The sequence below is a fragment of the Hyperolius riggenbachi genome, chromosome 11 (genome assembly GCF_040937935.1).
Source record: "Hyperolius riggenbachi isolate aHypRig1 chromosome 11, aHypRig1.pri, whole genome shotgun sequence".
In the NCBI taxonomy this organism is placed as follows: domain Eukaryota; kingdom Metazoa; phylum Chordata; class Amphibia; order Anura; family Hyperoliidae; genus Hyperolius; species Hyperolius riggenbachi.
Window position 1 is genome coordinate 5,336,082 of NC_090656.1, and position 14,544 is coordinate 5,350,625.

At 46.6% G+C, this 14,544-nt stretch overlaps 1 protein-coding gene across 2 annotated transcripts in view; it reads left to right on the forward strand.

The window, feature by feature from the left end:
• The window catches only part of E2F4 (E2F transcription factor 4), a 65,540-nt gene that overhangs the window by 19,277 nt on the left and 31,719 nt on the right, over positions 1-14,544 (forward strand). For both annotated transcript variants that reach the window (XM_068259428.1, XM_068259429.1), the window contains exons 3-6: positions 737-898; positions 5,951-5,994; positions 11,443-11,504; positions 11,586-11,919. In XM_068259428.1, the coding sequence (XP_068115529.1) occupies positions 737-898; positions 5,951-5,994; positions 11,443-11,504; positions 11,586-11,919 (602 nt within the window). The remainder of the gene's footprint in view (positions 1-736; positions 899-5,950; positions 5,995-11,442; positions 11,505-11,585; positions 11,920-14,544) is intronic.

Here is a 14,544-nt window from a genome sequence, read left to right on the forward strand (position 1 = left end):
AGAGGCTTGCAAGAGCTCCAGGCCAATTAATTTGAGCACATTTTATATATCTTATTTGTTACATTTCTTTGCTTCTAATTAGTACTGTTCTAATGTGTATTTATGGCCACTTGTCACTAGGGGGCAGTGTGAGACAATAACAGAGGACTTCTGCTTTCAGTTTCTATATTTTCTGCTAGTAGAGAGAAAACAAAGCATTCCAAGAATTTACAGCACATGGAGTTGTGCCAGCTGAAGTCAAAAGCAGTGCACTTATCTCACACCAGCTACTAATGGGTTAAAGGGCTGCTGTATTTATTTCTTTTCAAACAATACAAGTTGCCTGGCATACTGCTGATCTCTTGTGCTACAGTAGTGTCTGAATCACACACCTGAAACAAACATGCAGCTAATCCAGTCAGAGCACCTGATCTGCATGCTTGTTCAGGGGCTATGGCCAAACCTGTTAAGAGGCAGAGGCTCGGCAGGACAGCCAGGCAATCTGCATTGTTTAAAAGGAAATAAACATACCAGCCTCCATGTTTCTCTGACTTCAGGTTCCTTTAATTGTCTGTAATTTTCCTCCCTGATTTTTAGACTTTTTCAATCTCTCTCGTTCTACCACGTTGGCAAATTAAAAGCTGTTTTGTAGATGTAAACACATGCAATAATGAAGTAAATTGGGAGCAGGGTGAATATTACATCCCATGTGTGTTATGTGCATGCCTGGAGAGTAACTGGCATCCCTTATCTGCAGGGGGGTCGGCCCTGGATGTAATACACGTGAGATCGGCGACAAACTCGTGGATTTGAAGGCGGAGTTGGCGGACCTGGAGCAGCAGGAACAGGAACTCGACCAGCAACGCGTCTGGGTGCAGCAAAGTATCAAAAACGTCACGGACGACGGGCAGAACTCGGGATATCCTTTACAGGCTTTGGTGGGTTGTTTGTAGGTATCGTGGCTGCTGATAATGGCGCATGCAGTGAGCGAGTGCGACAGATCTACATCTGCGGACACTTGAAACAGGGGTGGAGGCGCCCAATGCATAAAAGATAGGCTAATAAGCTGTTACCCTTATAAACAGAGAGGGGATCTTACCTCTCTTGAAGAATTTAGACCAGGTTATTGAAAAAGGTCTTTTATTCAAGCACATAAAGTTGACAACGGGTATTGCAGGTACTTGCCCGCTTCCTCAGGTCTGTGAAAAAAACAGGTGCCTTAACTGCTATGGCTGTGTAGCAAGCATGAGCGCCTCTCTGTCGCAGACATGAACTATCTACATCTACGGAGACCTCTTCACCCCGGGGTCTGTCTGCCGCCCATTTGTGTTTCTGAGTGGACATTTGTGTATATGTTGCAACCAGGACACAAAGTTGGCCACTTTGAGATCTGGCCGGCCGATTTGAAAAATGACCAATACACAAAAAATGCTCCCTTTTTCAGACTTTGGCCGGCCAAAAAGCAAAATGAAAAGGACCTGGCCAGCCAAGTCCCGAAGCACGCTGCAAGTAGAGTTCAGTGGCATTTCCACTGTCTGTGTCCTCTCTCTGCTCCTCACCTCTTTTCTCCCCCTCCGCCACGATTTTATGGCGCTGTCCAACACCCTCCATCTCCCACTCTGCACCTCCAGAGCCCTCTACTCCTGCTTGTCTCTGTAGAGTGAGTTGCACAGCCGGGAAACATGCTTATTATTAGGAGGAAGCTGCCCAGTACAACATCACAGCTGTAGATCCGTCCGATCTATGGCAGAGAAATTCAACCAATCGCAGCTACAGCAGCTTTGTTTAACCCTTTCAGGAACAGCATGTTTCCCCCCATTAAAGGACCTCTGTTCCTAAAATCTTAAAATGTAAAATACATGTAAACATATATATATAAGAAGTAAGTTTCTTCCAGATTAAAATGAGGCATAAATTACTTTTCTCCTATGTTGCTGTCACTCACAGTAAGTAGTTAAAATCTGACATTACCGACAGATTTTGGACTAGCCCATCTTCTCATGGAAGTTTCTCAGGGTTTTCTTTATTTTTAAAAGCACTTAGTGAATGGCAGTTGCTCCGTCCAACTGCCAAAGAAGTGTACGTTGAGCAGGGAGGCTGGCCAGCATTATTGTATAAATCCTTTTCAGGGAATGTCTTTATAAAGGCCATTCTGAGAATCCCCTATGAAGAGATGGACTAACTCAAAATACTGAATGTTGGAAATGTCGATTACTACTATTTACTGTAAGTGACAGCAACATAGAAGAAAAGTAATTAATGGCTCATTTTACTTATTTATATATGTTTTAAATGTAAATTTTTGTGACAGTTCTTCTTTAAAGCGAACCTTAAGTCACCTAAAAAAAATGAGATGAACTCACCTGGGGCTTCCCTCAGCCCCCAGCAGACGATCGGTGCCCTCGCAGCTCCGCTCCGATGTCCCAGGACCCGCCGGCGACGACTTCCGGTTTCGCCGTCACCGGCCAACAGGCATGGGAACGCGAGTGATTGTTCGCGTTCCCAGCCTGTATATCGCCCCCGCAGCATAGGGGGCGATATACAGGCTGGGAACGCGAACAATCACTCGCGTTCCCATGCCTGTCGGCCGGTGACGGCGAAACCGGAAGTCGTCGCCGGCGGGTCCTGGGACATCGGAGCGGAGCTGCGAGGGCACCGATCGTCTGCTGGGGGCTGAGGGAAGCCCCAGGTGAGTTCATCTCATTTTTTTTTAGGTGACTTAAGGTTCGCTTCAAGGACAAGAGGATCTAGTGTCCCCTCCTTCCCCATTTAGATAATTCCTGGTGATCTAGTGTCCCCACCCACTTCCTGAAACATTCCCTGGTAGTTTAGGACTTGGCTTTTTAATAGATTAGACTCGAGAAATTCATCAGGTATAATTAGAGATTGATAATGAGATCAATAAAAGAGCAAAATCAAGAACTCCCTCAAATATTGATAAGAAGTTGAGCTGGTCAATGACGTTACTAATCCCAGAGTGCCTGCAAATTGTATGCATTTTTCCGGAAAGGAGGGATGTACGGACACAATTAAAGTCTATGAGAATGAACAGTGTAATTTCTCACTAGGCTGGTCGCCGCCTCCGCTTAGAACTCCGCGTTCAATTGCCGGAATGCAAATACGCGGATCCCGGTTCTGCTGCCGCTGACTCCTCCGCTCGGTAGCGGTAAAAAAAACGGTGGGCGGCAGAAGCACGGGGGTCCCCATTGTGCTGCAAAAGACCAATGGGAGTCCTTAGCAACAGGGAGAATTCTCATTGGTTCACGGTGGACCAATGAATATTTTCTGTGTTGCTGGGTAGAATTGGTCTATTATTATCCTATGGAGATCCCCACGCTCCTGCCGGCCTTTGGTCTGCTAGCTTCGGCACAGAGCGGAGGAATTGGTCATATCAGGATCCTCTCTTTCCGGTGATGCCACCACCTTCCAGGTTTTTGCCCAGTACGACTTCGAGACCCTCTGAAAGCTTCCTGAGTGCTTCCCAAAGATGGGCGGCCAAACACGAGTGCTTCCAAACCCTTTAGAGACCTCCCAGAGGTGGCATATTTGAAGCAGTGGAACAAAAGAGAAAAGCAGATTGCTGGCACTGCAGTGGCACATGCGATGCCCATAGCAGGCGGGCAAGTACAGTCATCTGGTGTTAGCGCAGTCACCACTAGCGTGCTCAGTATCTGCACAGGCCTAAGAGAGGAGAGCGAGCCTGCACTGCAGAAGACTACTTTTATTCACAGTCCATAGTGATAAAATAACATACAGATAGAGTTGTGGCAACTTCAAAAACATCACATACCGGAATGTGTTGAGTGCAGAGTTGCGGTGGGTGCTGGGCACAAGCTCTTTCCGGTATGTGACTTTTTTTAAAAGTTGCTACAATTCTATTTGTATGTTATTGTATCACTATAGACTGTGAATAAAAGCAGTCTTCAGCAGTGCCGGCTCCCTCTCCTGTCTTAGGCCGGTACAAATTCGAAGTGGACAGCACTGGATACAGGATCCGGAGCCTTCCTCTCCATAGGGAAGCATCTGATTTTTTTTTTTTTTTTTTAATTCACTACAAATTTGCTTAAAAAAAAAAAATACTCACCTGGGGCTTCTTCTTCTTCACTAGCTAAATGGATGATCAGAAAGTGAGATGTTATCAAGTCCCACGCTGAGGCTCTGTTCTCCTTCAGCAAGCGGCTTTCTGTTTCAGGAGCTCACAGACCCAGGCCGAGTCATGGGCTTCTACTCACATGCCCACCGCGATCGCAATCACATCGCCGGGAGCGTTCTTGCATGCCCAGTACTGCGCAAGCACAGAATGCTCCCTGTGGGCGCCTGCGGAGAAGCTCATGAGTTAAGGTGCCCATACGCTACGTCGATTGCCCGCTGATATACAGCAGATTCGATCACTGATCGAATCTGCTGTGTAATCGTTAACGCAAATGTTAACCGACAGATTTCCATCCGAAATCGATTGATTCAATCACTGTCCAGGTGGAAAATTTTGCTCAGTCGCCAGCGGTTCGGGAGTGGGTTGTTAGCGGCAGTCGATTTGGCAATGACTGATGCAGCAATAATCTCAGCTGTTACGCAGGTGGGAGTCCCCGGGACCATGCTGCCACTTTCTCCAACTGGCCTTCTTCTGCATCTCCTCTTCACTTCCTGTCCCGTCCTGTGAGAAGGGGAAGTTCAAACTGTACAGCGTCCTCTACTGTTTGAACTTCCGCTCGGGACAGGAAGTGAAGAGAAGATGGAAAAGAAGGCCAGCCGGAGAAAGGGACAGCACGGACCCGGGGACTCGCGCTGGCGGACAGCTGATGTATTGCTGCTGGCCGGGGGAGCAAGGCAGGGCGGCAGTAGCCGCTCCACATGTTGTGATTAGATTTCATGCTAAAATCGATACAAAATCTGTGTGCAGTGTATGGGCTGCCGATAGATCTCTCTCTGATCAGATTAGATCAGAGAGGGATCTATCTGTTGGTCCATCTGGTGGCATTTGACCAGTGTATGGATGCCTTTAGCCTCGGTCCGTAAGCTTCCGGAACTAAAAGCAGCTTGCTGGAGGGAATGGAGCCTCAGCGTGGGACCTGATAACATCTGACTTTCTGATCATCCATTTAGTGAAGTCGCAGTATATTGCACAGTCTATAGATAAATGCATTCAGTCAGGGATTCCCATATAGGAACCCATTCAAAGAGAAACACAGGTTTCTATAAACTGCTGTCAGAACATGAATGCAAAATACATGCAACAATCATGGTGATAAAACATGAGGGAAGCCAATGGCACACATAAGAGAAAAACACTCAGTTAGGTGCTGAGGTGTGTTGTGACCTAAAGGAGTACATTGCCCGGCATTGTGCTAAGCACGGATAGAACTGACAATGCCCACTGTGCTGTGAACAAAGGGGGAGGGATAACAAATCTCCACAGCGAGTCGTTGTCCAATAGTCTGTCAGCCTCCAAAGCTAGTAGAGAGGGTCACAAGGTCGTGCTCCAGGCCGTACTTTACGTGACTCCAAAGCATCAGAGTCATGTGACAACCCCGTCACTCTCCACTAGCTTTGGTGCTGAGCTGGGGTGTATGGCGCGATCCAGGTTTCCCAAAGAGGAAAATTTAGATTCAAACGCCAATACTAGTGACTGCATAGCTAAACAGCCTAGGCTAAGCATCACTAGGTGGGCGTGGCTACATACCAATATACAGATATAGGAAGTGTTTCTGATGAAAGCAGGAAAATTACCGTAAAAGTGGGAATCCTGAATAATTGACTGCATTGTTTGTCACTACAGGGCCTCTTTAAGATAAAAACATAATAAAGAGTGGCTTTACAGGAGAGGAACATTCACCTTACACAGCGGATCTCACTGCTTTCTTAACCTTTAATATCATGGGGAATATACAGTATGTGGTATGGTGGGGGGGGGAGGAGTCAATTATGGACACTACAAAGGTCAGTTGAATATTCTTCCTTAACTAGCGATCACGTTGGCGTACCTGACGCATGAAGACCTGTGCCGCTGCTTTAAAGGTAAGTTGATGCTTTCCTCCGCAGGGATCGCCATCAGATGTCCTTAACTCTTAAAGTGCACCTGAAGTGACATGAGGATATACTGTATATGTATACACATATAGTACTAGCCCTAGTAAAAAAAAATTCTCTCAAGTCCCTTTCAGTTTTCTAGTACAGCGGGAGTGAAAAAAAAACATATGTATGTAAAGAGCTTGTGGACAGCTTGTGGAAGTTTGTCAAGTTTCCTGAAAAGTAAATAGGCAGAAACAGTGAGATAAGGCTTCTAATGAGATTTGAAGGGAACCCAAACCGAGAGGGATAGGGATCTTTCCATTTAAACAATACCAGTTGCCTGGCAGTCCTGCTGATCTCTTTGGCTGCAGTAGTGGCTGAATCACAGACCTGAAACAAGCATGCAGCTAATCCAGTCTGACTTCAGTCAGAGCACCTGATATGCTGCATGCTCGTTGAGGGGCTGTAGCTGAAAGTATTAGAGGCACATGATCAGCAGGGAGCGTCAGGCAGCTGGTATTATTTTAAAAGGAAAAATCCATATCCTTCTCAGTTTAGGTTCCCTTTAAGTACAAAAAAAGTTCAAAGAGGCATTTACTTTTCTTTCGGCTTAACAAGGCAGAGTGTGGATTCTAAACAGCAGCTGTGACAGTCTGATGCAATTTTAAAAATTAAGCCATCAAACAGAAAATAAAACATATGAGGTCCATTTCTTTGTTAGTAATGTTCTATTTACCATCCATACTACACATGGAATTAATTATCTCTTACAGTTATCCTCACTTCAGGTTCATAATAATATAAATTCAAAGATTTTCTGTTTTGTGGTGGACACACCCCTTACCACTCCAACATTGCACAAATAGGAGGGGTTTATTATCACAAGTTTTGGAAATCTATTTCCTCCTCCCACTTGTTATGATAAACACAGACATATACCTGGCAGTTGTGTGACTACTTGCTATACATTCTGTTACTGGCTTCCTCCTCCAGTCTGAGACACGCCCCCCTCACTCTCCAGTCTGAGACACGCCCCCTCACATAGGACCTTGTGGAGGGAGGGGACATGGCAGCTACAGCCATGCTCAATTTCCATAAGGCTCTGCAGGGGGAGTGGCTACCTTGGCCACACATTCCTTCAAGGCGCTGCTGCTGCTAGCAGTCTGCCTGAGCTGACTTTGATGGGTGGGGGACTATGGTGTGATAGCTGTAGCATCAGCTGGGATTATTATCTTGTTTGCTGTCTTTATCTGACAGCTCTTATGCTGGGTACACACGGTACAATTTCTCACTCGATCGAGGGGATCGATCAATTATTTCCGACATGTCTGATCGGCTTTTGATCGATAGAGCGGTCGATTTTGCACACTTAGCATTAGAAAATCGACCGCTCTATCAATCGAGAGACCATCGGAAATAATCGGTCGACCTGTCAATCGAGCGGAAAATTGCATCGTGTGTACCCAGCATAAAGGCTCGTACACACGCTCAACCAAACTGCCTGATTGTCGCCTGGCTTAAGTCTGTTTTAGACTGTTGGACGACAATCAGGCATGTGTACGCGTGCAAACGACTGATAACAGGAGTTTTGAACGATCCAACTATCGGATCTGTTCACATGACTGTTGGTCTGATATCGTGCAATTGATGCGTGTGTACAAGACGTGTAAACAACGTGTACTTGTTTTCAATGTGTAGTTTGTCATTCCGCTTGCGTGGGCAGTATGTAAATGAGTTGGCCATTTAACCCTCCGGACGTGTGGACATGCAAGACGTGCCAGTGGTCGGGAGCACGTTGTGTGCTTGTTAAACGCGTGTATGTAGATTAAGCAGAGATGGAGTAAGGGACAACAAATGCTTGTAGTGTCCTGAGTATTGGGAAAAAGGGGCAGTGTCTGCTCCCTCAGCCAGACATCTCCTAGAAAAAAAGGATTTTATGTGTGCCCATTGTCTTGGATGACCATATTCTGATGCACATTGTCCAATATTTATACAGTAGAGAATCCCTAATATCCGGCGCAGCTTACCTGATACTGGATATGTGTGACTTCTCAAACAACCAGCCCTAAAATAACCGCCCCCCTCAGCAAGTCCTCCAAGTATGGCTCCCGAAGTGTGCATGTGACCTGATGGGGGTCAGGTGACACGCTGGGTGCCATGTATGTAAGCAAGAAAGGCGCTGGGAGTTGCAGGAAGTGTGCATGTGACCTGATGGGGGTCAGGAGACACGCTGGGTGCCATGTATGCAAGCAGGAAAGCCGCTGGGAGCTGCAGGAAGTGTAGGAGATGGTGCCCAGAGCTTTAGTATGCCGCTTCTGCCGTGCAAAGCTCTGCAAACCACAAAAGTACCGCCTCCTAGGCATGACGGTGAGTCAAGACTAGGGATGAGCAAATGGACGCAAATTCTTCCGAGTTGATGCAGATTTATGCAAATTTGTATGCAAATATATGTAGCTTGAAAATGAACCAATCATTTTAAACCTGGGTTTAAATAGTTTGGTCCATTTTCAAGCTGCGACATTTGCATAAAAAATTGCATAATTTAGGAAGAATTGGCATAATTTGCATCCCTAGTGGAGACTGCCGGGTGACTGTTAACTGGGACTCTACTCTGTTTGTGGAAAAGCCCCTTTCGTTTTGTAGGTTGTTCTCATTACTTTTGGTCAATTGGATCAGAGATAGAAATATTTATAATTTATAAAGTGAATGAGGATGACTCGTGTAGAGAGGAGATTGGATTCACTAGAGGTGGCCAATAAGCTGCAAATAATTATTGCTAACATGCAAATTAAGTACAAATTGTGGGCATCTTGGAATTACAACCATCAAAAGGGACAGGAGCTGCCTTCAATTGGTTCACTTCTAACTTGTGTGCAAATTGCATGCGGCTGGGAATTATTTGCATTCCTTTGAACTTGTCTAGTATGTACCTGTTCAAATGTATGTAAGCTGTGTGTTGTAGGAAATCAGGAGTAGAGTCTGAAGAAGGCTGATTAGCTGAAAGCTTACACTTTTCCTTTTAGGCTACTTGCACACCAAGACGTTGCGTTAGGTGGCACGTTAAGGTCGCATAACGTGCACCTAACACAACGTATGGTGCTGCAAGAGCCGACGGTAGAGTGAGCCGCGTTAGGCGGCTCGATTCCTATAATGTCTCCCAGAGTGGCGCTGATTGGCCAGCGGGACCACGTGATGCGGAGCGAGACACTCTGCATCACGTGGTCCCGCCGGCCAATCAGCGCCCGCCAGTGCAGTGAATATTAAGTAGCCATGTGCGCGGCTACTGTAGCTGGCTCTCCCCGCCTCCTCTCCGCCCCCCACTGCGCATGTGCAAACAGTCTAACGCGGCTATAGCCGCTCCAACGCCGTAGCATGCTGCACTTTGCGGAGAACGTGCAGCGTTACATGTAACGCAACGTGGGCTGTGTGAACAGCCCACTTGTGTTACATTGCTGTGCGCCTGTAAGGTCTTGGTGTGTGAGCAGCCTTAAAGGATATCAGAGTTAAAAAAAAGGGGCCAAGAAGAGTGTATACGTTCATACATCCACTAAGGCAGTGTTTCCCAAACCTGTCGCGAAGGATAAAGGTGGCCGGAGTTTCCACCTGGATTTGCGACTTTAGTGTAATATATTGCTATCATAGCCACAAAACAGCATAACGTTTCAGCACGCAGGCCTTTGTCAAATGCTGCACTGCGTGCCGAAATGTTATTCTGCACCTTTGGGGATCGGAGTGCTGCTGCTTGACTCCCTGGTTTCTGGAATTGTTCTGTGTGGTTCGAGCAGCGGACCTCTTTCTACTTTCCCCAACCCTGTCCTGAAGGACCACCAACACCAACAGTGCATGTTTTATGGAAATCCACTGAGGTAGGTAATCAGCTCTGCTGAGACGCTAACTACCCCACCTGTGCATGTTTGTGGTTTTCTGCAGAACATGTACTGCTGTTGGGCCTTGAGGACAGGGTTGGGGAACTCTGCTCTAAGTAAGGTATCGTCTTCAGGACTTCATCCTCTGTTTCCCTCAAGGCTCTGTTTTTTTCACAATCCATCCTGTACTAGGGGACCTTTGAACCGGATATTCTAGGTTTCGCGCATGCGCAGTTGGCTCCAGAACGCCGCTCTGGCCACGCACCTGGCAGCTTCCTGATTTCAGCGCGCACGTTCACAGCAGTGCATGTGAAGAGCAGCGCCTTGGAGCCAACTGTGCATGCGCAAAACCTAGAATATCCCATTCCAAAGGTCCCAACCATTTGTAGTCAGGGCCTTGTACAGGACGGATTGTGGAGAAATGGAGCCTTGCAGGGGGAAACAGAGGAGGCAGTCCTGGCATTGATATGCAGTATGTATGTAGTCTTTTGGGACCTTTTTTTTTTGTTTTTTAACTGGTATCCTTTAAAGAAAACCTGTAACTACAAAAAGTTCCCCTGGGGGGTACTCACCTGGGGTGGGGGAAGCCTCTGGATCCGATCGAGGCTTCCCCCGTCCTCCTGTGTCCTACGGTGTTTTCGCTGTGCCCCTCCAAATACCGGGGATGTAAATAGTTACCTTCCCGGCCCCAGAGCAGGTGCAGTATCGGCTCTCCGCTCGGAGATAGGCGGAAATAGCCGGTCGCTGTCGGGCCGCTCTACTGTGCAGGCGCAAGTCCCCTGTGCCTGCAAGTCGCCTGTGTAGTAGAGCAGACCCGACAGAGATCGGCTATTTCCGCCTATCTCCGTGCTGAGAGCCGCAACAGCGCCGCCCGCTGGAGCCAGGGAAGGTAAATAAATCGGGGCTTATCAGTGCTTGATGGCGGAGGATTCCAGGACGCTTCGGGGGAGCCATCGCTGGACTGCCTGCAGCTACAGGGGAGGGGGAAGCCTCATTGGGACCCTCCCAAGGTGAGTACCCCGCAGGAGAACCTTTTTTTTCGTTAGAGTCTCTTTATAGTATACCCGAAGTGACATGTGACATGATGAGATAGACGTGTATGTACAGTGCCTAGCACACAAATTACTAGGCTGTGTTCCTTTTTTTCTTTCTCTGCCTGAAAGAGTTAAATATCAGGTATGTAAGTGGCTGACTCAGTCCTGACTCAGACAGGAAGTAACTACAGTGTGACCCTCACTGATAAGAAATTCCCCTTTTTATCTCTTTCTTGCTCTCAGAAGCCATTTTCTGCTAGGAAAGTGCTTTATAGTTGTAATTTCTTATCAGTGAAGGTCACACTGTAGTCACTTCCTGTCTGAGTCAGGACTGAGTCAGCCACTTACATGCCTGATATTTAACTCTTTCAGGCAGAGAAAGAAAAAAAGGAACACAGCCTAGTTATGTGTGTGCTAGGCACTGTACATACCCATGTCTATCTCATTATGTCACATGCCACCTCGGGTATCCTTTAAGTTAGCCAATGAATAGAACCCTCCTGATTCAGACCTTCCTTAGTCATACTTAGTGTTCTCATTCTTCTTCTCTGCAGGAGACACCTTGCTTGCCATCAGAGCCCCTTCAGGCACTTGTCTAGAGGTTCCATTGCCAGAGGTGAGCGCCCTTCACTTTGATCCGCGTTTGCTGCTCTTCCCATTCCACAGATGTGAGCGTTGTCCTCTTCTCTTTCTGCAGTCCACCAACGGGCAAAGAAAACTACAGATTCACATGAAGAGCACTTCAGGACCCATCGACGTCCTCCTGGTCAATAAGGACTCCGCAAACTCCCCCGTTGTCGTACCTGTTCCCCCTCCAGAGGATCTGGTCCAGGCGGCTCCTACAAAGGCCGACAGCTCGCCACAGCTAGAACTCTGCTCAACACCTGCAAAGTCCGACACCTCCCCACAGTATGACCCTGGGCCTGCAAGGCTTTCCATCTCTCCACAATATGACCCTGGGCCTGCGCCTGCAAGAGTCTCCACCTCTCCGCAGTATGACTCCGGAGCTACATCACACAGCCCTGCTTCTGGTGAGACAAAACACATCGGCATGGCGATTTGTATATTCCTGAGTGGTGCATCATGGGAAACTACAGATGCTCACTTAAAGGATACCCGAAGTGACATGTGACATGATGAGATAGTTTGTACAGTGCCTAGCATGCAAATAACTATGCTGTGTTCCTTTTTTTTCTTTCTCTGCCTGAAATAGTTAAATATCCGGTATGTAAGTGGCTGACTCAGTCCTGACTCAGACAGGAAGTGACTACAGTGTGACCCTCACTGATAAGAAATTCCCCTTTTTATCTCTTTCTTGCTCTCAGAAGCCATTTTCTGCTCAGAAAGTGTTTTATAGTTGTAATTTCTTATCAGTGAGGGTCACACTGTAGTCACTTCCTGTCTGAGTCAGGACTGAGTCAGCCACTTACATGCCTGATATTTAACTCTTTCAGGCAGAGAAAGAAAAAAAGGAACACAGCCTAGTTAGTTGTGTGCTTGGCACAGTACACACACGTGTCTATCTCATGTCACATGTCCCCTCTTGTATCCTATAAAGAACACCCGATGTGACATGATGAGATAGACATGGGTATGTACAGTGCCGAGCACACAACTAACTAGGTTGTGTTCCTTTTTTATTTTCTCTGCCTGAAAGCGTTAAATATCAGGTATGCAAGTTTCTGTTTGGGTTGGACTGGGTCAGACTGTAGCATAACCCTCGCTGATAAGGAATTACAGCCATAAAACACTTTCCTGGCAGAAAATGGCTTCTGAGAGCAGAAAGTAGATAAAAAAGGACAATAGTTCATAGATTTTAGCTCTGGCATACTTCAATGAAATCAGAGCAGAAACAGTAAGAACTTGGATTTAACCACTTCAGGATTCGGCGTACGCTTAACTACGCCCCTGAATCCTGAAATGGATTGCATGGAAACCGTTCCATATCAGTTCACGGAGTGTGTCTCCGTGAACACCCTGCGAGCCGCCGATCGCGGCTCGCAGGGTAAATGTAAACACACGGGGAAGATCCTCTGATTGGCCGGGGACCGCCGGCACCTGATAGGCTGAAGCCTATCCTATCCAGCGCAGGACGGAACTCCGTCCTGCGCCACTCACAGAGGAAGAGAGGGAGGGAAGGGGAAGGAGGCCAGGAAGCGCTGCGGAGGGGGGCTTTGAAGAGCCTCCCCCCGCAAGCGCAAGCAGCCGGCGGCGATCAGACCCCCCCCCAGCAGGACATCCCCCTAGTGGGGAAAAAAGGGGGGAAGTCTGATCGCCCTGCCTGCTAGCTGATCGGTGCTGCGGGCTGGAGAGCCCACGCAGCACCGATCAGCAAAACCACCCCCTGGCACAGAAGTGGTTAAATATAAAACAAAACCATGGGATAACTAAAAAAAGTCATTTTTAGGAGAAGGAGGACAGATACAACTGTTTATCTCATCATTTTTTCCGCCTCGGATGTCCTTTAAAGTGGACCTGAACTTTTCCATAGGACAGAAGGAAAACGTAGAGAAATGCACCTTATATTTAGAGAGTTTAGCCTGTCTAATTTCCCCTTAATCTGTAACTAAGCACAACTGTTATTTGGTCTCTCGGCTGTGTCAGCTCAGGAGTCTCCTCTGTCACAGAGCAGCTAATTTGTTAACACAGGATTTTAACCCTATGTTTGCTTCCATGAAAGCAGGAAGTAGACACATCAGCTGTAACAAAGAAATGTTATTCTGAAAAGGTTATTATGCAGTTGCTTATATTTTAGGGCAGAGAGGAAGTTCTAAGTTCAGGTCCCCTTTAAATCAATTCTGAAGTGAAAATACACCCATGATATAATCAATTGTATGTGTAGTACAGATAACAAACAGAACATTAGTAGCAAAGAAAGAAGTCTCATGTTGTTTTCCAGTACAGGAAAAGATAAAACAATTAAGTTGTTTTCTATGCAAATGAGCTTCTCAGTCCCGTTTTCTAAGTAGCTTAAAGGAATGCTATCGATACCCAAGTGTTCTAAAACGACAGTGTGCAAATAATGTCTAAGTAGCTGTGTAAACATTTTCCTACTTTTCATGTTAAATATCAGAGGCAAAAGCTGTAATTTATTGAGGGTAGGATTTAGCTATATTGGGACAAATCAATTGCAGAAGGGGTGTCTGCTTCAATGCACAGCCAGAGTTGCATATCAGACTACAGAAAGCAAATATCAAACTCTGAAAGCAAAAACAGTATGAAAAGCTGTGGCAATTAGTTACATTTCCTCTGCTCTCTTCAGACACTTCAGTCAGAAACACAGGATACAGGAGCTGCTTCTGTTGGGAGCTCTCTCTTTCTCTCTGTCACACACAGAGCTACACATAGAGTTACCTGATCAAGTGTGAGGGGAATTTCCCCTCTCCTCATGGCTCAGTCAGCTGTCAGTTTTGGCATCAGTAAAGTTTGAAAGTATTTTGCTAACCGTAAACAAAGAAGTTGCTACTAAAATGTATACACCAGTACTTAGCAGCACTTCCCAAACAATTCCTGTGTCAATTGAAAAAAATATGTGAAGCGATAGTATTCCTTTAAACAGCCAAGAAACAGTGAGAGACTGTCATGAAAAGTAATTTCGTTGTGTTATGCTAGATACACACAATACAATATTCTGGCAGATTTACCTGCCAAATCGA